The 22,647-nt window shown below is 39.2% G+C and overlaps 1 protein-coding gene across 17 annotated transcripts in view; it reads right to left on the bottom strand.

Annotated features, from left to right (window-relative positions):
• The window catches only part of CAB39L (calcium binding protein 39 like), a 179,029-nt gene that overhangs the window by 102,233 nt on the left and 54,149 nt on the right, over positions 1–22,647 (bottom strand). For 16 of the 17 annotated variants that reach the window (XM_080661939.1, XM_080661938.1, XM_080661937.1 and 13 more), the window contains 2 exons: positions 8,986–9,127; positions 5,192–5,356 (listed from right to left, as the gene is read on the bottom strand). In XM_080661939.1, coding sequence (XP_080518065.1) covers positions 5,192–5,356; positions 8,986–9,096 — 276 coding nt within the window. In that variant the 5' untranslated portion in view covers positions 9,097–9,127. The remainder of the gene's footprint in view (positions 1–5,191; positions 5,357–8,985; positions 9,128–22,647) is intronic. The other variant, XM_080661932.1, reaches the window with a different exon arrangement.

Genomic DNA, 22,647 nt, shown 5'->3' on the forward strand with positions numbered 1-22,647 from the left:
TCCAATTCTTTTTTCAATGTCCTGTAGTTTTAAATAGACACTTCTCCAAAGTGGACATACTGATGGCCAAGAGACATATGAAAAAGCGCTCAAAGTCACTAATAATCAGAGAGATGCAAATTAAACAACAATGAGGTATCACTTCACATCTGTCAGAATGGCTACCATCAGCAAATGAGAAGTGCTGGCAAGGATGTGGAGAAAAGGGAACCCTAGTACACTGCTGGTGGAAATGCAGATTGGTGCAGCCACTATGGTAAACAGTATGGAGTTTCCTAAAAAAATTAAATATGGAACTGCCATTTGACCCACTGATGCCACTTCTAGGAATATATCCTAAGAAACCCAAAACACCAATCAGAAAGAATATATGCACCCCTATGTTCATAGCAGCAAAATTTACAATAGCAAAGATCTGGAAACAGCCCAAGTGCCCCCATCAGTAGACGAGTAGATAAAAAAGCAGTAGTACATTTATAACATGGAATTCTATGCAACAGTAAGAAAGAAGGATCTCTTACCCTTGAAGACAGCATGGAGGTACCTGGAGAGTATTATGCTAAGTGAAATAAGCCAGTCAGAGAAATACAAGTATCACATAATCTCACTCATATGTGGAATCTAATGAACAAAATAAACTGATGAACAAAATAGATCCAGAGACACAGAACCATGGAATAGACTGATGAATTTCAGAGGGAAAGTGGGAGTGGAAGTGTAGAGAGGAGAGATTAAATGGGGAACATATATGCATATATGCATAGCCCATAGACACAGGCATTAGTGTGGTAAAGGCCTGGGGGGAGAGGGTGGGTACGAGGAGAAGGGGGTCAACGGGAAAAACAACAACAACAACAACAACAACACAATGGAGACATCTGTAATACTTTCAACAATAAAGATAAATTTAAAAACAAAAGAAATGTTAAAAAAAAAAAAAGGACACAGGGCACATTTAGTCCTGGCCAGTATGCTCAGTGGTTAGAGCATTGGCCCACTCACCAAAGTGTTGGGGGTTCCATTTCCAGTCAAGGGCATGTACCTGGGTTGCAGATTTGATCCCTGGCCTTGGTCAGGGTACATGCAGGAGGCAACCAATTGATATGTCTCTCTCACATTGATGCCACTCTCTCACTCTCTTTTTCTTTCTCCTCCTCTCTCCCTCCCTTTCATTCTCTCTAAAAATCTATTGCAAAATATCCTTGGGTGAGAATTAACAAAAATCAACAACAACAAAACAATATACTTTTAGACTAACTGTCAGTGTTCACAAGTTCCAATCCTACCCCTGCAATTTATTTGCTGAATGCTCTGGAGGCAAAGTAATTTAACTTGAAAATCTGTTTCATCATAAAAAAACTAGGAGGATGGTTATTTATGTACTCCTTCCAACTACAAAATTCTGTTTTTCATGAGCTGCATGTACACAGAAAATAAATGGCGCTCGGCTGGCGTGGCTCAGTAGTTGAGTGTCAACCTATAAACCTGGAGGTCATGGTTTGATTTCCCGTCAGGGCACATGCCTGGGTTGTGGGCTCAATCCTCAATGTGTGGCATGCAGGAGACAGCCAATCAATGATTCTGTCTCATCCCTAATATTTCTATCTCTCTCTTCCTCTCCCTTCCTCTCTGAAATCAATAAAAAAATATTTTAAAAAAGAAAATAAATGGTAATGAACTTACTCAAACAGATGCCTTAGTAACAGGTGAAATGAACAGATTTCCAGAATATTGAAACATAACTTCAAATAATGCAGGGAAGCTTCTGAGAAGGTAGAGAAGCAGAAGGATCAGACGCCTCATCTAGAACATTATGGAGAAATTCACCCAGAATCACCAACAACCATGAAGCAAAGGGAACAACCTTTCCTGAGAAATGACGGCCAAATCTCTGTGCACTGAGTCCTACTAAGTTCCATCCCTGACCTTTCAGCCACATCCTGAAAAATCATCAAATTAATCATCTGGGCATTTGATGATAATGCTATCTAAATTATACAACTATTTTAAATAAAAGAAATCCAAATATGAAAGGAAGAAGTGAAACTAATTATTTGCAGATTACATACTACTATATAGAGAGAACCTTAAAGATCCTACCAAAAAACCTATTAGAACTAATTAAATGAATTCAGTAAAGTAGCAGGATACAAAATTAATATTCAGAATTATATTGCATTTTTATACACCAACAACAAAATAAGAGAAAGAAAAATTAAGAAAACAATCCCATTTACAATTACATCAAAAAGAATAAAATATGTAGTAATAAATTCAACCAAAATGGTAAAAGACCTGTCCTCAGAAAACTATAAGACATTGCAGAAATAAATTTAAGAAGATAAAAAATAAATGAAAGGATATATCATGTTCATGGATAGGAAGAATTAACATTATTAAAATGTCCATACTACGCAAAGCAATCTACAGATTCAATGAAATCCCTATCAAAATACCAATGGTATTTTTCACAGAACTAGAACAAATAATCCTAAAAAATATCTGGAAGCACAAAAGACCCTGAATAGCCAAAGGAATATTGAAAAGAAAAAAAAAGAAAGAACTAAGTTGGAGGTATCATGCTACCTGATACCAAACTATACTACAGCATGGTACTGGCATAAAAACACACACATAGATCAGTGAAACAGAATTGACAACCCAGAAAAAAACCCCACACCTATATGGTCAAGTAATCTATACTAATAAAAGCCTAGGTGGTCCTCGTGCCATCCCAAGATGACCGCCCCCACATCATCATAAGATGGCCACCTCAAGATGGCTGGCAGGGAAGGGCAGTTGCAGGCGATCAGGCTTGCAGGGGAGGCCAGTTGTGGGCGATCGGGCCTGTAGGGGAGGGCAGTTGGGAGCGAAAAGGCCAGCAGGGGAGGACAGTTGGGGGGGACCAGTCCTGCAGGGGAGGGCAGGTGGGGGCAACCAGGTCAGCAGGGGAGGGCAGTTGGGGGTGACCAGGCCTGGAGGGGAGGGCAGTTGGGGGCAACCAGGCCAACAGGGAAGGGCAGTTGGGGGTGACCAGGCTGGCAGGGGAGGGCAGTTGGGGATGACCAGGCTGGCAGGCAGAAGCGGTTAGTGGCAATCAGGCAGGCAGGCAGGTGAGTGGTTAGGAGCCAGCAGTCCCGGATTGTGAGAGGGATGTCTGACTGCCGGTTTAGGCCCAATCCCTGCGAGCCTAAACCAGCAGTCGGACATCCTCCAAGGGGTCCCAGATTGGAGAGGGTGCAGGCTGGGCTGAGGGGAACCCCCTCCCCCGCCCAGTGCATGAATTTTGTGTACCAGGCCTCTAGTCTATGGTAAAGGAAGCAAGTATATACCATGGGGTAAAGACAGTCTCTTCAATAAATGGTGTTGAAAAGGGGGGGAATAGGGGACACCTGTAATACTGTCAACAATAAAAATGAATGAATGAATGAATGAATGAATGAATAAATAAATAAATAAACAAACAAATAAATAAATAAATACAGTTGACAAAACTGGACAGGCATATAAAAGAATGAAACAGGATTATGTTCTTATACTATATACAAGAATAAAATCAAAATGGATGAAAAAATTAAATGTAAGACCTGAAACCATAAAAATCCTAGAAGAAAACATATGCTAATGCTACTCTTTGACATTGTTCTTAGTAATATATTTTTGGATATGTCTCCCTGAACAAGGGAAATACAAGAAAAAATGAACAAATGGGAGTACATCAAACTAAAGTATTTTTGCACAGTGAAGGAAACCATCAACACGAAAAGACAAACAACTTAATGGATGAAGATATTTGCCAATGATACATCTGAAAAGGGGTTATATCCAAAATATATAAGGAACTCATACAACTCAACTCCAAAAAAACAAACAATCTGGTTTAAAAATGGGCAGAGGACCTGAATAGACATTTCTCCAAAGAGGACATACAGATGGCCAACAGACATATGAAAAGATGCTTAATGTCACTAACCATCAATGAAATGCAAATTAAAATCATAATGAGATATCACTTCACACCTGTAAGAATGGTTATCATCAATAACTCAACAAACAAGTGCTGGTGAGGATGTGGAGAAAAGGGAACCGTTGTACACTGTTGGCGGGATCATAAATTGGTGTTACCACTATGGAAAGTAGTATGAAGTTTCCTCAAAAAATTAAAAATAGAATTACCATACGACCTAGTAATTCCACTTATGGATATTTATCCAAATAAATCCAAAACACTAATTTGAAAAGACATGTGCAAACTTATGTTCATTTCAGTGTTACTTATAATAGCCAAGATAGGAAGCAACCTAAATGTTCATCAATTAATGAATGGATAAAGAAAAAGTGGTATATATATATATATATATATATATATATATATATATACAGTGGAATATTAATCAGCCATAAAAAAAGAATGAAATATTGCCATTTGTGACAACATGGATGGACCTAGAGGGTATTATGCTAAGTGAAATAAGTAGACAGAGAAAGACAAATACCAAATGATTTCACTTATATGTGGACTCTAAAGAACAAAATAAACTAACAAACAAAACAGAAACAAACTCATAGATACAGTGAACAAATTGATGGTTGCCAGATGAGAGGGGATTGGGGATAATGGGTGAAAAGGGGAAGAGATTGAGATGATCAAATTGCCAGTTATAAAAACAGTCACAGGAAAGTAAAGTATAGCATAGCAAATATAGTTAATAATATTGTAATAACTATGTGTAGTGTCAGATGGGCATAAGACTTATTGGGGTGATTACTTCATTAAGCTATATAAATGTCTAATTACTCTGCTATAGACCCTAATATTGTATGTCAACTAATTTTTAAAAAACTGCCTGGCCAGTGTGGCTCAGTGGTTGAGCATCAACCTATGAATCAGAAGGTCACAGTTTGATTCCCAGTCAGAGCACATGCCCAGGTTGTGGGCATGTAGGAGGCAGCCCATCAATGATTCTTTTTCATTATTGATGTTTCTCTCTCTCTCTCTCTCCCTCTCCCTTCCTCTCTGAAATCAACTTTAAAAATATATTTAAATTTTTTTTAATTTTAAAAATGATTTTAGAGTTATAGAAAAAACTTTAAAAATAATAAACAGTAATAAAAAATTAAAGTCAAATATTAATAGTCATACATATTAAAATTAAAAAGCAGAGATATAATACTCTTACAGAAAGTTTACCTCAAAGTCTATCAGCTGTAGGTCAGCTATCAGTGTCACCAGCAGCCCACTATTGTAGAGTTCTTGTGCTAACTGAGCCACAGCCTCTGTTGGGGGTTCCTTGTCATTTGTACCACACAGAATTTCTTTCATTGCTTGCAGTGATTTCGATACTTCTTCCGAAGCCTAGTGACCAAAAAGTATGCTAAGACTTAAGTGAATAAAAATTTTCAGGCTATAAACAAATAAACAAACAAAAACCACTTACTAAGCCCTGTTTATTTATGATCAAAGAACACTGTACAGTTATAAACAAAAACCTTTTAGTAAGCACTGGTTTTTTATTTTAAAAAGTTACTAAAATTTATATCTAAAAAAGAGCTCTATTATTTCTATTTAGCCAGCATAATTGAAAAAAATATTTTCTCTTAAACCATACTCAGACACAGTCTATTTTAAAAGTAATTAATTGTAAATTTAACTCTTGAAATTAAAATGACTCTATTTTAAAGATCAGTAGCTACTAGTCTTTAAAATATTTGCTAAGGTTTTTCTGATTTTTTTAAATGGTCTAGGTATAAAATCATAAGTTGTCAAAATCCATAAACTTTCTTTGTTGATAAACTTTTCTCTCACACAGACATTATCTTTTTTTCTATTTATAAAACTTTTAAAAAATCATTCACTATATATAAAGAATACTAGGAGCCGAAAACGGTTTGGCTCAGTGGATAGAGCGTCGGCCTGCGGACTGAAGGGTCCCAGGTTCGATTCCGGTCAAGGGCACGTACCTTGGTTGCGGGCACATCCCCAGTAGGAGGTGTGCAGGAGGCAGCTGATCGATGTTTCTCTCTCATCGATGTTTCTAACTCTCTATCCCTCTCTCTTCCTCTCTGTAAAAAATCAATAAAATATATTTAAAAAAAAAAAAAAAGAATACTAGGAAAATCCATGGAGGTAGAAAGTAGGTAAGTGTGTACTAGGGTCTGTTGAGATAGAACGAGTAATGACTGCTTATGGGGTACAGGGTTTCCTTTGGGGATGATACAGATGTTCTGGGAATAGATAGTGGTGATGGTTGTACAACCTTGAGAGTATAATAAAAATCACCGAACTGTACATTTTAAAATGGTGGATTATATGGTATGTAAATTATATCTCACTGAAAACTTTTTAAAAAGTTAATACAGATGAGGAGAGAAGAACAGACCAATTAGTTAACAATTTGATTTGCTGACCATTAAAAATATATATGTAAAATATAAAATTTAAAGTATGCTATTCTAAATCATTATAATTGAAGGGAATAAAGAGAATAAGGTAATATAAAAATATATCATAGTAATGTGACACTGCTTAAAAAAATAACTTCTATATACATTTTATGATCTGACTGAAGCAATCCTTATTTATTAAAGGTTGGAAGTTTCTTAAATTGTGTGACCATACCACAGGTCAAGAAACAACATTTAAGTACCCCATAAGTTACCTGAATGGCTCTCTTTCAGCCTAAAAGTAAATATTGTTATGTCTTTTATGACAAGCATTTATTTACATTTTTTGTAGTTTTCTTACCTATGCTAGTAGCCCAAACAGGTACTACTCTAAATCAGTTCTACTGATTTAGAATAGTACCTGTACCCTTTTAAAATTTGCTTCTTTTATTCCACACTGTATTTGTGAGATTCATCCATGCTGCTGCATGTAAGCAGCAGTTCTTTAATTTTCATTTTCTATGGTATTCCAATGATGGCGGGACCACTTCACCATCAGCTCTACTGTTGATGGACATTTGGGTTGTTTCCATTGACGGGTTATTATGGAAAACACAATACTATAACATTCTTGTACATGCAGCCTGGGACTATGTTCAAGAATATCTCTAGAGTTTATATCTAGCAAGAACATGCATGCCTTCCTATCTAACAGATAATATACTAACCTTGTTTCCAAAAACCAATTTATACTTTATCACTCATAGTGAATCAAAGTTCTTATTGCTTTCCATACTTGTCAATACTTAACACCATCAGACAATTTTGCCAAGGTAGAATATGTACATTATGAATATAATGCAGTTAATTGGACTTTTTCTGATTACTAATGAAGATGAGTATCTTTTTATGTTTTTTAAAAAGTTTTCTCTCTTGTCATTTAGAATTACTCTTTTAAAAAGATCTTTTTTTTCTACTTGGACCAATAGTTGGTTCAATATTACAAGTACACTAGGATTAAAATATATTTCTACATTACTTACAAGATGTAGGATGAAAAATATACTTCTACATCCTTATAAGAACACAAGATTGTATCAGACACTGAGACAGAAATATACTTTGCACTCAAGGGTGTATTTTATTTATAGATACTAACACTGAAAAGTCTTTCCAATGCGTAAGCACTATGTGGTAGGATTTTAAAACAATGTTAAAATGAGGTTGCACTGCAGTAGAAACCATCAGTTGACCTTTAAATAAAAGCTTTTTACCCTTGCCAAAACCGGTTTGGCTCAGTGGATAGAGTGTTGGCCTGCGGACTGAAGGGTCTCGGGTTCGATTCCGGTCAAGGGCACGTACCTTGGTTGCGGGCACATCCCCAGTAGGAGGTGTGCAGGAGGCAGCCAATCAATGTTTCTCTCTCATTGATGTTTCTAACTCTCTATCCCTCTCCCTTCCTCTCTGTAAGAAATCAATAAAATATATTTAAAAAAAAAAAAAGCTTTTTTACCCTTCATGCCAATATAATATATCAGTACTAGAGGCCTGGTGCAGAGATTTGTGCACTGGTGAGGTCCCTCAGATTGGCCTGCGGGGATCAGGTCAAAACCGGCTCTCCAACATCCCCCAAGGGATCCCAGATTGCAAGAGGGTGCAGGCCAGGCCAAGGGACCCCACTGGTGCATGAATCCATGCACCAGACCTCTAGTATGCATATAAGATCTTTGGTTAATCTCTTCCTGCTCTCCCCGCTCCCCAATTCCTTCTGAGATTCATCAGTCTGTTCCATGCCTGTGGTTTCCACTCCTGTGTTGAGCATCTGCCCCCTGGTGGTCAGTGCACATCATAGCTACCAGTTGGCCAGTCAGCCAGTTGCCTAGGCTTTTATATATATAGATAACCACTTAGATTTTTATGTTATGTAGTCTAGAGGAATCCAGGGTTGGTTAGAGGCTCCAGATAATGAATCAAGAGCTCAAGACCACCCTGGCCAAGTATCTCAGTTGGTTAGAGCATTGTCCTGATACACCAAGGTTTCAGGTTCAAGGCCCAGTCAGAGTACATACAAGAATCAACCAATGAATGCATAGAGAAGTAGAACAGCCCTGGCTGGTTTGGCTCAGTGGACGGAGCGTTGACCTGCGGACTGAGGGGTCCGGGTTCGGTTCCGGTCTGGGGCACATGCCTGGGTTGTGGGCTCGGTCCCCAGTGTGGGGTGTGCAGGAGGCAGCTGATTGATGATTCTCTCAGCATTGATGTTTCTATCTCTCTCTCTCCCTCTCCCTTCCCCTCTGAAATCAATAAAAATATATTTTTTTAAAAGTAGAACAATAAATCAATGTTTCTCTTTCTTCTTCTTTCTCTAAATCAATAAAAAATTAATAAAAATTTTTTTGTTGATTAGAGGGTTGTCCTGATACACCAAGAGTTCAAGACAATAGACTCAACAATGAACAGATGCATAAAACCTAAAATAAATTTACAGAGACCCTAAGTAAATCACAGACCATATTTGGGGTACTTCATTAAACTTTTATGTTGGTTTTTGGTCTTGGAATAAATATATTTTAGTAATAATGTTATTGTTTTAGCTCATACCTTGTCTGTCTTTTTTTCTTGCTTTTCCAAAATGGTTAAGTTGTCTTTCAGAATTTTCACAATTTCTGCTGGATTTTTATGTGATTTACTAAACAAAGGCATTTTTTTCATCTATAAAAATCTCTTCTTCCAATATGGAATGCTAAAAACAAATACAAAAATAAAAATCATCAACTTATTCTTAACATGATTAACTTGTTATACTAAAATGACATGTTTTCAATTCAGTAATTTGCTATATTAAAATCCAATTAAAATGAGTTTCATCAAGTTTTATGCCGAATTTAAACACATGCAAAATATTTTTAAACTTTACCTAAAAGTTTTTTCTCTAAGTTAAAATTTTTTCTTATAATAGAAATACAGGGATTATGCAAGAATGGAAAAAAAGAATACCTTTAGAGAATAACCTGATATTTAGACTGAAAAATTATGCTAGTAATAATAGTAGATACAATAAAACATATAAAACTAAAGTGGAATTAAGATCTACATACTATGGTAAAACAATATTTAAAAGCATGCCACTCAACAGCAATCTAGAATCTGTTCTTTACTCTTTAAATATTTAGCTGACTATACTCATTGATGAAATGAGGACTAGCATGGTGGAAGGTGAGGAGAGAAGTGCAAGAAGTATCAATTCTTGATTTTGAGAATATCAATTTACATACAGCAGAGAAAGCCAAATGTGACTGTCATTGTCTTATATTCATTTACTTTACATCTATTAGCAAAAATATTTCAAGCATTAAAGAAATCCTATATAATAAAAGCCTAATATGCAAATCGACCAAACGGTGAATGACCGGTGGAATGACCGGTAGCTATGATGCGCACTGACCACCAGAGGGCAGATGCTCAATGCAGGAGCTTCCCCCAGCCCGCAGGCCCCAAGGCTAGCCAAGGCAGGTGCCAGCGGGGACCCCCTGATCGCCCCACCAGTCGCCCCACAGAGGGAGACGATCGGCAGTGGCAGCAGGGACAGGACCGGTGAGCGGATGGCGCCAGGCTGGCCAAGGCGGGTGCCAGCGGGGGCTCCCCTGATCGCCCCGCTGGTTGACCCACAGATCGACTCTGATCTCTGGTCAGTCCTAGGGACCCTACCCATGCACAAATTTCATGCACTGGGCCTCTAGTATGGTATAATAAATCAAAGGCTCCCAGTAACCAATGACCCAGAAAAACCAATTATCAGTTTGGTATATACTACTCCTGAGTTTTTTCTGTACATATAAAAATAAATATATTTTAAAATAAAAATAGAATAGTTCTAAATACAGTATTTTGTAACTTTTCCCAACTTTTTATATCTTGAATATCATTCTATAAGTGCATGTTTAGATCTGTAATATTTTTATTGCAATATAGTATTCCATTATACAGATACATTACATATTTATTTGATAAGTTCTCTTAATTATTATAATTTATTTTACCAATACCTTATTGATGGACTTTTGAGTTAATTCCATTTCTCTTAATATTTTGCTTATTAACAGTGAAGAATATTATATGTAAATGTGTATACAAACATGTATACCAGCACTCTTCTAACCAGCTATTCCTGTGGCATAACCTTGGCTATGGTTCTAAATCCCTCATCCTCCTAGATTCCTACTTCCTAAATCTGATTCCCTAGTATTTGATAGATCTGTGAATTACCTTATATCCTTCTAATAAATTCATTCAGTATTGATTGTGATCAAGAATTCCAATGGGATACATCTATATATAAAAGAGCCAGGGTCCGTAATGACCAAGGCTCGACCAAACACTGGAAGTCAGTCTGGAAGTCAGTGCTGAGTTGCCGTAGTGACCCAGCACTGACTGCCGAGAGGGCTGAGGATCAGGCCCAGAGAGAAGTCTGCAGAGAGAGAGGCAGGGTCTGATCCCCAGCCTCCATGGCAGCTGTTGATCAGCCGTTGCCTCTCTCTTTCTCTCCCGGCTTCACCAGCAGCCGCACCTCTTTTTCTCTCTGGGCCTCCTCAGGAGCTGCTGATCAGCCCCGCTTCTTTGATCAGGCCCAGAGATAGGCCCAGAGATGCTGACTGGCATAGAAACCAACCAATCAGAACCAAATCTGGGTAGAGTGCCAGGAGCTAATGGCTGCCTAGGAGGCGGAGCTTTTGATGCTAACTGGCATAGAAACCGACCAATCATAACCAAATCTGGGTGAAGCGCGAGTTGCCAATGGCTGCCTAGGAGGCGGAGCTTTTGATGCTAACTGGCATAGAAACCGACCAATCAGAACCTAATCTGGGTGAAGTGTGAGGAACCAATGGCTGCCTAGGAGGCATAGCTTTTGACGCTGACTGGCATAGAAACCAACCAATCAGAACCAAATCTGGGTGAACTTCAAAGGCAGAACCTAAGGTGGGGGCTGATGAGGGGTTTTAAGGGCAACAGCTGTTTGGTATAAGGTGTAAGAAAGCGGTTCAATTTTTTTATGACCAGTTTGGTAGTATAGTGCATATGGCTGGCTATAAGTCCAGATATAGGGATTATGTGTTTTTGTCTTCCAAGAGCATCTCCTCCTGCTGAAAAAGGCTTTTCCTCCCACTCATTTAAGCAATCCTATCCTATATAATCTATCTATACTAATAAAAGGGTAATATGCTAATTAGACCGGGTCGACCAGCCATCTTCCAGACATCCGACTTTCTTCCACAAAGCCATGGTGGTGGAGGTCGAGGCAGAGGCAGTTAGGGGAGATCAGGCCAGCAGGGGAGGGCAGTTGGGGGCAAGATCAGGTTGTCAGGGGAGAGCCATTGGGGGCAACCAGGCCAGCAGGGGAGGGCAGTTGGGGGCGAGATCAGGCCAGCAAGGGAGGGCAGTTAGGGGCAATGAGGCAGGTGGAAGCAGTTAGGGATGAGCAAGCCAGCAGGGGAGGGCAGTTAGGGGCGACATCAAGCCGGCAGGGGAGGGCCATTGGGGGTGTGGTCAGGCCATTGGGGGCAAGATCAGGCTGGCAGGGGAGGACAGTTAGGGGCAATCAGGCAGGCAGAGGCAGTTGGGAGTGAGATCAGGCCGGCAGGGGAGGGCAGTTGGGGGTGAGATTAGGTTGGCAGGGGAGGGTAGTTAGGGGCGATCAGGCAGGCAGGCAGGTGAGCGGTTAGAAGCCAGCAGTCCCAGAGTGCAAGAGGGATGTCCGTCCGCCGGTCGGACATCCCCCAAGGGGTCCCCAATTGGAGAGGGTGCAGGCTGGGCAGAGGGAACCCCCCTCCCAGTGCACGAATTTTGTGCACTGGGCCCCTAGTACTAGTATATGTTATGAAGTATAAATCACAACTGTTGGTTTAAATTTTGACAATAAACAAAAGACTTTAAAATATTTTATATATAAAGAGAATACCAATCTGTTCTCTTTATACATAAACTTATTTTTGTTTTCGTGTTATTTTCTAGATTCCACATGAGTGAGATCATATAGTATTTATCTTTCTCTGACTTATTTCACTTAGCATAATGCCCTAAGGTCCATCCATGTTGTTACAAATGACAAAATTTTATTCTTTTTAATGACTGAATAATATTCCATTGTGTGTATGTGTGTAAATAATAAAAAATAAATAAATACTGTAAATGGGAGATGGCGACGTAACCATGAAATGACATACGTCAAGTCAGTCCCTGGGTTACGTCAGACTCGACGTACGTTGTTTTGTGGTTACGTCGCCATCTCCCATTTATTTATAAAAAAAGAAGTTCCATCATTTTGACATATGTACATATGTGCTTTATGTTTTTTATTATTTACTACAAGTAAAGGTCAGGAGTTGTTATCTTTCTTTTAATTTTTTTTAATTGTTTCACTTCATTACTGCTGTGTATGTGCTCCATGTGAGTGACATAGGTGCTTATGTAGGTGGGTTCTGACTTACGGCGAAAATCGTGTTACGTGCGCCATAGGAACGGATCTCCAACGTAACCTGAGGACCTATTGTATATTCAATATATACTCATCCATCAATGGACACAGGTTGTTTTCATATCTTGGCTATTATAAATAATGCTGCAATAAACATGGAAGTACATATATGTTTTTTTGAATTAGTGTTTTATTTTTCCAGATAAATACTCAGAAGTGAAATTACTGGATCATATAATAATTCTATTTTTAAATTTTATAGGAACCCCCATAATGTAAGGGGGGCTTTAATGAAAGATAGAATAGAATATTTTTAAATTACATAGGCCATGTACAGTGAGCTGTAGGTTATTCATTGCTTATCTATATTCATTCTGAATCTTTAACTCCTTGTATCCATCATGGCCAAAAACAAAATGCTTAAGATGGAGACAAAAAGCATGAAAGAGACTTGAAAATGGTACCTTCTGGGGATAAATTGATAGTAGTAGTTTTTTCATAAAGTATACCTCTGAGTTTTTAGAACATACATTGTATTTCAGCAAAGCAGGAAAAAGGGACAAGAAAAGATGCCATGTTAAGCCAACAGATTGACACCAGGTAAAAGTCTTCTGGACACTGAAAACTGTGTTAGGGCCTCGTACATCAACCTGCCCTCCAGCATTAGTGGTGACAGCGGGCCATGCAGCACACAGATGCCAGTGAACTGACAGTGGCCCTGTTGTACTTTTCCACTTTCAAGAATAAATAAACAGAATAAACAACACAAAATGTAAGTTCTGTTTAAAGGGGGGGAAAGCAGCACATGAAAATGAGAGAAATGCCCTGTGGGCTTGGACAGGAAAGGTTGCTTCCAAAATTAATTTTCTGTAGGAGACAGCATAATTGGGGGAGGTAGGGGGGCAGGATTATACAAAAAGAGAGCTGGCCAAGATAAACAATCAAACACATAAACATACATATTACCCCCTCCCACCCAATGCAGCATGACAGTCCAAATCTGCAGAGAGCAGAATTGACCCCACAGAAAATTGATTGTCGACAAATAAAAGGTACAAAATTGGCCAGTCTACATTATTCATTCAGAAAATATTTACTGAGCCCCTTTAAAGTCCCAGGTATTGAATTAAGAAATTCAAAATGAATATGTCTCACAGGGCTCAAAATGCAGTGGGAAACAGACACATACAGAGTTTAGCCAGAATGCCAGAAAAAGTCAAAGAAACTAAAATGATATGAAGTGTGTGTCTGTATGTAGACATACACTACATATATCTATACTAATAAAAGGGTACTATGCTAATTAGAGCAGACGTCTTCCGGACATCCTTCAGGACAAAGCCACAGCGGCTGCGAAGGGACCAGGCTCAGGCGGCTGCAAAGGGCCCAGGCTCAGGCCAGCAGTGGCAGCAGCAACAGGGTAATGGGGGTGGCACCTTCCCCTGATCCGCCAGGTCACCTCCCGCAGAGGGAGGCCAGACTGTGGCTTAGGCCAGGGGCCGAAGCAGAAGCAGTTAGGGGCGACCAGGCCGACAGGGGAGAAGTTACGGGTGATCAGGCCGGCAGGGGGGCAAGGTAGGGGTAATCAGGCCGGCAGGGGGCAAGTTAGGATTGATCAGGCCAGCAGGGGGGGCAAGTTAGGGGTGAACAGGCAGGCAGACAGGGGAGCGGTTAGGAGCCAGCGGTCCTGGATTGCGAGAGGGATGTCCCAGATTGGAGAGGGTGCAGGCCAGGCTGAGGGGACCCCCCCTGCCCTGTGCACAAATTTCATGCACCAGGCTCTAGTATGTGTGTATATATATATATATGTGTGTGTGTATATATATGTATATATATAGAGAGATGTATATATTATATATAGTATATATATATTATAGAGCCATGGAGAAGATAAAGTGCTATTCAATAAAAACAGGTATTACAACAATAGGGAAAGGTCAAGGAAGCCAATAACAAAACAAAGGCAACTAAAAAATGGAGCAGAAGCAACACTCAAAGAGAGAGAAAACAAAATCTAAACCTGGTCATTTAAAGGATTTTTCTCATTAAGATTAATGATGAGAAACCCAAATTAAGTGTCTTATAGCTTTTAAAAGAAACAAACATTCCTCTTTCAAAGCTCATTCATACAAAATGACCTTAACAAAAAAGAGACAAAAATTAAGTCGTCTTTAGACTTCCATAAAACTAAATGTCATAGGACCATGGATACAATCTATAGAGTTCTGAGAGGGAAAGTCTATAACCTCATAATTATGTGTTATTTATGTGTTAATAAATCATGTACAGTTACTAAAACTTTTACAAAAAGATGAGATGAATCAAGCGCACAAGAGTTCAATAAAATAAATGCTAAAAATCAGAAATAGTTCTTGAGCAGAAGCCTTGATATTGTTGGCAGGACATGTGGGAGGGTGAGAATCTACAATTATAATAAATTCCTCTGGGATTAAAAATAAATAAGAATGCAACTAAATAAGTTAAAAAGGAAACTACCCCCAAAATCTCTAAGAAAATAAGGTAAAAGAAAATCTCTGCAAGTCCCTCCATGCTGTCTCAAACAGTAAGAGATCCACCCCCCCCTTTTTTGCTGCTGCATAGTATTCCATGGTGTAAATGTATCACAGCCTTTTTATTTAATGCTAAGTGAAATAAGCCAGTCAGAGAAATACAAGTATCATATGATCTCACTCATATGAAGAATCTAATGAACAAAATAAAATGATGAACAAAATAGATCCAGAGACAAAGAACCATGGAACAGACTGTGGAATCTCAGAGGGAAGGCGGGGGAGGGTGTGTGGGTGGGAAGAGATCAACCAAAGAACTTGTATACATATATGCATAACCCATTACCACAGACAATAGGGTGGTGAAGGCCTGGGGTGGGGTGGACTAGAAGTGTTCAATGGGGAGAAAAGAGGGACATATGTAATAATTTCAACAATAAAGATTTTTAAAAATTACAACAAAAAAAGAAAATCTCTGGTAACTGTTTGGTCCTATTTCTTCTGGTGATAAAACATGTCTGTTCTACTTCCCACCCCACCCTACCAAAAGGCTGGGAACAGGACCCAGGTGTGGCCAGAGTATTTCTTTCACTTCCCTGGCTGTAACAATTGACTCACATAATTATCACAAGGTCAAGATAATCAAAATACTTCAACAGGACTTTTCTGCCTATGTGTTTTAATTTAATTTTAAATAAAATATTTGGGACATATAGGAGACAGAGAATAATGTAATGTGTTTATATTTACCATCTAGCTTAAAAAATAAAACAACTGAAGCAACCCCCTTGGTATGTCTCACTGATCCTATTCCCCTCTGGCTCATACTGTGCCTACTTATCATTTATTTTTCCTATTATGTCTTTACTTTTTTACTAACATTTATAGATAATTGTGATATTGTTGTGTATGGTTTAGCTTTATGTAAATGGTATCATACCATTAGTTCCTTTTTCCCTCCTCAACATTGTTATGAGATCTATTTGTATTGATACACAAATCTCTAATTTAGTCATCTTACCTACTGTATACCATCCCATTGTATGACTATATTGTAATTTATTTACTAATCCTCTGAGTTCTAATTATTTTCAATTGTTTACTGTTACAAACATAATTGTAATACAGATTATTTTGCATGTTTACTTGTACATTTGTAGAAGAATGTCTCTAAGGAAAAAAGTGGTTTCACCCCTTTTTTTAGAGTGATTTGCAGTTAGGAATGCATTTTACATTGTGACCTAGAACAAGTAATGTATAAATGATTATATAATTATTTCATGAAACAATACTGCCCTCTGGATATTTTCCATTCTATTCTACCTGTTTTATCTTACATCATTAAAAAAACAAACAAACAAACAAAAAAAACTGATCAGCTGGCATGGCTCAGTGGTTGAGTGTTGACCTATCAACCCAGGAGGTCAGGGTTCGATTCCAGTCAGGGCATACGCCTGGGTTGCAGGCTCGATCCCCAGTGTGGGGCATGCAGGAGGCAGCTGATCAATGATTCTCTCTCATCATTGATGTTTCTATCTCTCTCTCCCACTCCCTCTCCCTTCCTTTCTGAAATCAATAAAAATATATATATATTTTAGAAGTACTGATCATTGTCTGTTAAATTGATTTCAGTACCTGGTAATGAGTTATAAGCTCAAGTTTAAAAAACACTGCTCTGAAATGGATCCTAGGGGCACTAACAGTATAATCATCTTTACTAGAAATGGCCATGTTACATTCCCAAGTTGTTAGACTAATTATATTCTCACTGGCGTGAGTCCCAGTTGTGCTTCATTCTTCCCAACAACTGGAACTGTCAGAATGTAAAATGTTTGCCAATATAACAGTTATAAAAGGTTACTCCTTTATTATTATAACTAGAGGCCCGGTGCACGAATTCATGCACGGTGGTGGGGGGCCCCCCCTCAGCTCAGCCTGCATCCTCTCCAATCTGGGACCCTTCGAGGGATGTCTGACTGCCGGTTTAGACCCGATCCCCGGGAAACCAGCAGTCAGACATCCCTCTCACAATCCTGGACCGCTGGCTCCTAATCGCTGACCTGCCTGCCTGCCTGGTCACCCCTAACTGTCCCCCCCGTGCCGGCCTGATTGCCCCTCACTGCCTCTGCGTGCCAGCCTAATCACCCATAACTGCCCCCCCGACAGCCTGGTCACCTGTTACTGCCCCCCTCTGCTGGCCTGGTTGCCCCTAACTTCCCCCCCTGCTGGCCTGGTCGCTCCCAACTGCCCCCGGGCCAGCCTAGTCACCCCTCACTGACCCCCTGCCAGCCTAATCACCCCCAACTTCCCCCCCTGCTGGCCTGGTCGCCACCAACTGCACCCCCCGGCTGGCCTGGTCACCCCTAACTGCCCCCTGCCAGCCTGGTCGCCTCTTACCACCCCTCTTGCCGGCCTGATTGCCCACAACTACCCCCCCTGCCAACCTGGTCAACCCAACTGCCCCCCCCGCTGGCCTGGTTGCCCCCTGCTGGCCTGATCGCCCCTCACACCCCCCACCCCCGCGCCGGCCTGGTCACCCCACATAGCCTGTTTGTTCAGTTGTTTGGTCGTCCCTCACTAACCCCCCTGCTGGCCTGGTTGTACGCAGCCATCTTGTGATGGCGTGAGGGTTAATTTGCATATTACCTCTTTATTATATAGGATTTGTATTTTTCAATGACTAACAAGAATGAACATTTTTTCATATACTTACTTGGCATTTAACTTTCTTTTTCTGTAAATTTCCCATTTCTATATTTGCCCATTTCTTTAGGTAGTTGAGGAAAGTCATACCAACATCCAATTAATATAGTCCCTTGCTTAAAAATATAAATCACAATCAAGAATTACCAGGAATTTGAGGAAAGTCAAGGAAATGCAAGATAAATATAAACAGAGCAAATCCCTGGGGAAAGAATTAAAACAAGAAAAATATATTTAATATCCCTCCCCCAAAAATATGATATGCTATTACTTCCATAAAATAAGAACAGGCTGCTATGCAAAAGAAGTAAACAGTGAACAAAAAAACTTGCTTAAAACTAAAAATGCAGTAAAATAGCTGACTGGCAGAATGGCATAGAATTGAAAAACAAAAAACGAATTGAAGACCAACCCATGGAAATCTCCTAAAAAGGAGAGCAAACAAAATAAAAACAAAGAAGAACTCATTGAGAGAAAGGTTGGAAATAAACAGGGTAGGTCTGGAGAGCAAAAATTGATCAAATATGAATTCTTAAAGAAAAACAAAAACAGAGACAATTGATGAAGAGAGAGTAACAAATAAATCAACAAAGAAAAAATATTTCCTTGAGTGAATAAAGGTACATGTCTCCAGATTAATGCAAACTAATGGTTTTACAGGGAAAATGTGAAAAGGCCCACTCTAAGTACATTAAAAAATTTCTCAACTCTAAAGCTAAAGAGAAGTCCTACAAACTTCCAAAGATAGGGAAAATCCAGAGTAGCACCTAAGAATCAGACTCTAACAGAAGGAGCAAGATTTATAACTTGAAATCAAATGTTAAAAAAACAGTGAAACCTTCTTTACATAGCTTTGTGGGGAAGCACGGGACTTGGTTGGAAAATCTGTAAAGAGGATTCTCCAAAAGGTCGGGGGCCTCTAGGGGGACCTTGCCGAAGGTGGCAGACCCTGCCTTGACTTTTCCAAACAAGTCTGAGCCCCCAGGTGTTTTACTGGAATCTCTATGTTTAGTCTTTAGACCCGATCTTGTAGAAGAATGTGCTTCCTCAAGGATGTTTACCCTGCTGATAGTATCTAATAGTTAATTTTAGTTCAAGCTGTTGTTACAATAAAAGCCTAAGGAGGCAGGCAAATGAGGCTGCTTGGATGCTATAGCCAAGCAGTCCCTTAGCCCTCTCTTTCACAGAAACCTGTGTCAGAGTAATCCATTCATCGGTCGCTCAGGGTCTGCCCGTCAGCCCCAACATAGCTTCTAGAGGAAAAGATTTTAAATCTAGAGTTCTGTACTCTGTCAAAATATTATGCACTTTGAGGACAAAGTGAAATTACCTAAGGCTGGAAATGGAAAAGGAAGAGAATAGAGAAATAGGCAAATGAAAATAATAGTTGAAAAATATATGGAGCTGAGGAAAGAAACTGATAAAATTTAAAGTTAATTCTAAATGAAGGCTGATATGTGTCTGTGAAGCTTAATACAATTATTTAAAAAAAAAAGTAGTCCTACTGTATTCTGACAGAGGCAAAATGTAACAAAAACTAACATCAGTAATCTGGAATAATGCAAATAAGTAAAATTCTTTTATAGATTTTGTACTTTGTTCAAGGAACGACAGATGTTAAGATGCAGAACTTGCAACTATCAAAAGGGTGAAAAAAGAACAAAAATAATTTGACTGAATCAGTAAGAATCAGGAGTGAAAAAATAAAAGAACAAGCAAATAGCAATGAGAGAATATGAAACAATATGGAAAGAATAAGAGCAAACAACAGTAATTATATGCAAATGTGTTAAATTCTACCACTGAAAAATCAAGACTCAAACTGAGTCAGTGCACACACACACAATTCAGCTATAAACTCCCCAGGGACATAAAACAACAAAATGATAGAAAAATGTTGAGAATAAAGACATGCATAAAGATATGCCAAGCAATATTACATGAATATAAGACAATACAAAGTTTTTGTATGTGTGTGTAGTATAGATTTTATATATATACAGGAAGGGGCAAAAGTAGGTTTATAATTGTGAGTACATGAAACAGAATTTATTTTTATTTATTAATTATTGTATTATTTTTCCATATGAACTATAAACCTACTTTTGCCTTACTCTTTATATAGTGTAGATATGTTATCTAATTATTATTGTAAATAGTAAATATATTTACAGATTACATATAACATATGTCAATTTCCTTTATAAAATGAATAACATTTTATACATGTTGGGTAATATAAAGACTATTTTATATATCTATTTTTATTTTGTGACCTCTATTTTCTCTAAGTAGAAGAACAAGTCACTGCTGGAGGGAGATGAAGAACAGGGAAGTATTATAGGGACTTTAAGGAAAGATAAAAGTTTAGAAAAGCTACTGACAGAAATGGGGACAGGAGTTACTAGGGAAGTAATTTAAATTATTTTCAGTTAAAATGTTCAATGTAGATTCTAAGTAAATTTTTGTCAATAAAATCAAAGAATGTTTAGAGAACAATATATCAAATCAGATTATTTAATATTAGTAAATTAATTGTATAAATAAATCAAATAATTATTTCAGGTGATGATAAAAAGCCATTCAATAAAATAAAAATCTAAATAACATAAATAAATAAATATAGAGAGGAGGAGGAAGAGGGTCAAGATGGCAGCATAGGTAAATGCAGTACTTGTCTCCTCCCACAACCATATCAAAATTACAACTAAACCACAGATCAACCATCATTCAGAACTGCCTGAAATCTGGCTGAACAGAAGCCCTACATTTAGAGAATTAAAAAAGAAGCCATGTTGAGACTACTAGGAGGAGTGAAGGTGCAGAATGGCCTGTTGTTGAAACTAATAGGAGGGGTGAAGGCACAGAATGGCCTGGTCCAACACCCACATGTGGCCTTTTTTTTTTTTTTTTAAATCAGGAGGGATATCTTGCTACAGAGGTCCCCCGTAAGGAGCAAGGGATCTCAGCCCCACACCAGACCCCTCAGCTGAGGGTTCCAGTACGGGAAGAAAAGTCCCTGTAACTTTGGTTAATAAACATCAGTGGGTATTGTAACTGAGTGACATGGAGGGTTGCTGGAGTCGCAGGCAGTCCCTCTTAAAGGGCCCATGCATGGACTTAGACTCCCTCTGAGCTCCAGTGCTGGGGCAGAGCTTATCCATCATTAGGTCAAGAACTGGGGGCAGCTTTCTCCAGACAAAAGTGCTAGAAGAGGATATTGTTCTTTTGCTGAGACTGCCCCATCACAGTCTCAGCAGGTGCCATATCTGAGTTTCCATTAACCTAGCCCACCCTGGTGATTCCCTGAGATTCCACCCCATCCAATTGGCAGCCCCACCCAAGCTGTTTCCAGTGGATTTATGATATGAATGGCCTATCCTAGCTCAGGATTCAGACTTTCCTAAAATCTCTCAAACAAGCAGCATTTGGCCTCAGTTTGCCACATACCTCTGAATAAGTGGCCCCAGGCCTGGCACTAGCAATAGCTTGCCAAGGTTTACGGCTTGGCCTCTCCTGGACACCTCCAAGCCCAATACAAGTAGCAGCCACCTACAGATTGCTCTGTAGATTGTGCCAGGTGGCCCCAGACAGGGCACAGGCAGTAGCTGACTCTGTACCTTCTGGGAGGCCCCAGAGCCAGTGCACCCAGTGGTCAGCTTCAAACCATACCAGATTACAACCGTACCACATCCACAAGTGACACACTCAAGGGGCAGATTCAGTGAATACCAAATCCCCATCAAAGCAAGTCCTGCTCTCTCAGGGTATCTACTGCATAGCAGCTCTTTCACTGTAGTCGCAGCTGGTCCTCACAGCCAGTTGGCCTGGGGGTCAAGCCCTCCTAGTGACACCAACAGCAATTAAGGCTCAACTACAACAGGACAGTGTACACAGCCCACACAGGGGCACACTAGAGTGTCCAGCTCAGGTGACTGGGGAGGCTGAGTCACTGGGCCCTACAGTACACCTACTATACAAGGCCACTCTACCAATTCCAGGAGACATAGCAGTTCTAGCTAATACATAGAAACAAACACAGGGAAGCAGCCAAAATACAGAGACAAAGAAACATGTTGCAAATGAAAGAACAGAAGAAATCTCCAGAAAAAGAACTAAATGAAATGGAAGAAAGCAAACTACCAGATACAGAGTTCAAAACACTGGTTATAAGGATGCTCAAGAAAGTTAGTCAGAATGTCAAGGAACTTAGTGAGAACTTCAGTGAACTTAGTGAGAACCTCAAGGAACAAAAATATCAATGACATAAAAAAGGATCAGTCAGAAATGTAGGATACACTAAACAAAATGAAGAATAATTTACAGAGAATCAAAAGTAGAGCAGAGGACGCCAAGAATCAAATAAAGAATTTGGCCTAAGAAACCAGAAACACCAATCAGAAAGGATATATGCACCCCTATGTTCATAGCAGCACAATTTACAATAGCTAAGATTTGGAAACAGCCTAGGTGCCCGTCAGCAGATGACTGGATCAGAAAACTATGGTACATCTACACAATGGAATACTATGCTGCCATAAAAAGAAGGAATTACTACCATTTGTAGACACCTGGATG

Source organism: Plecotus auritus (genome assembly GCF_963455305.1).
Source record: "Plecotus auritus genome assembly, chromosome: 3".
Classification (NCBI taxonomy): Eukaryota; Metazoa; Chordata; class Mammalia; order Chiroptera; family Vespertilionidae; genus Plecotus; species Plecotus auritus.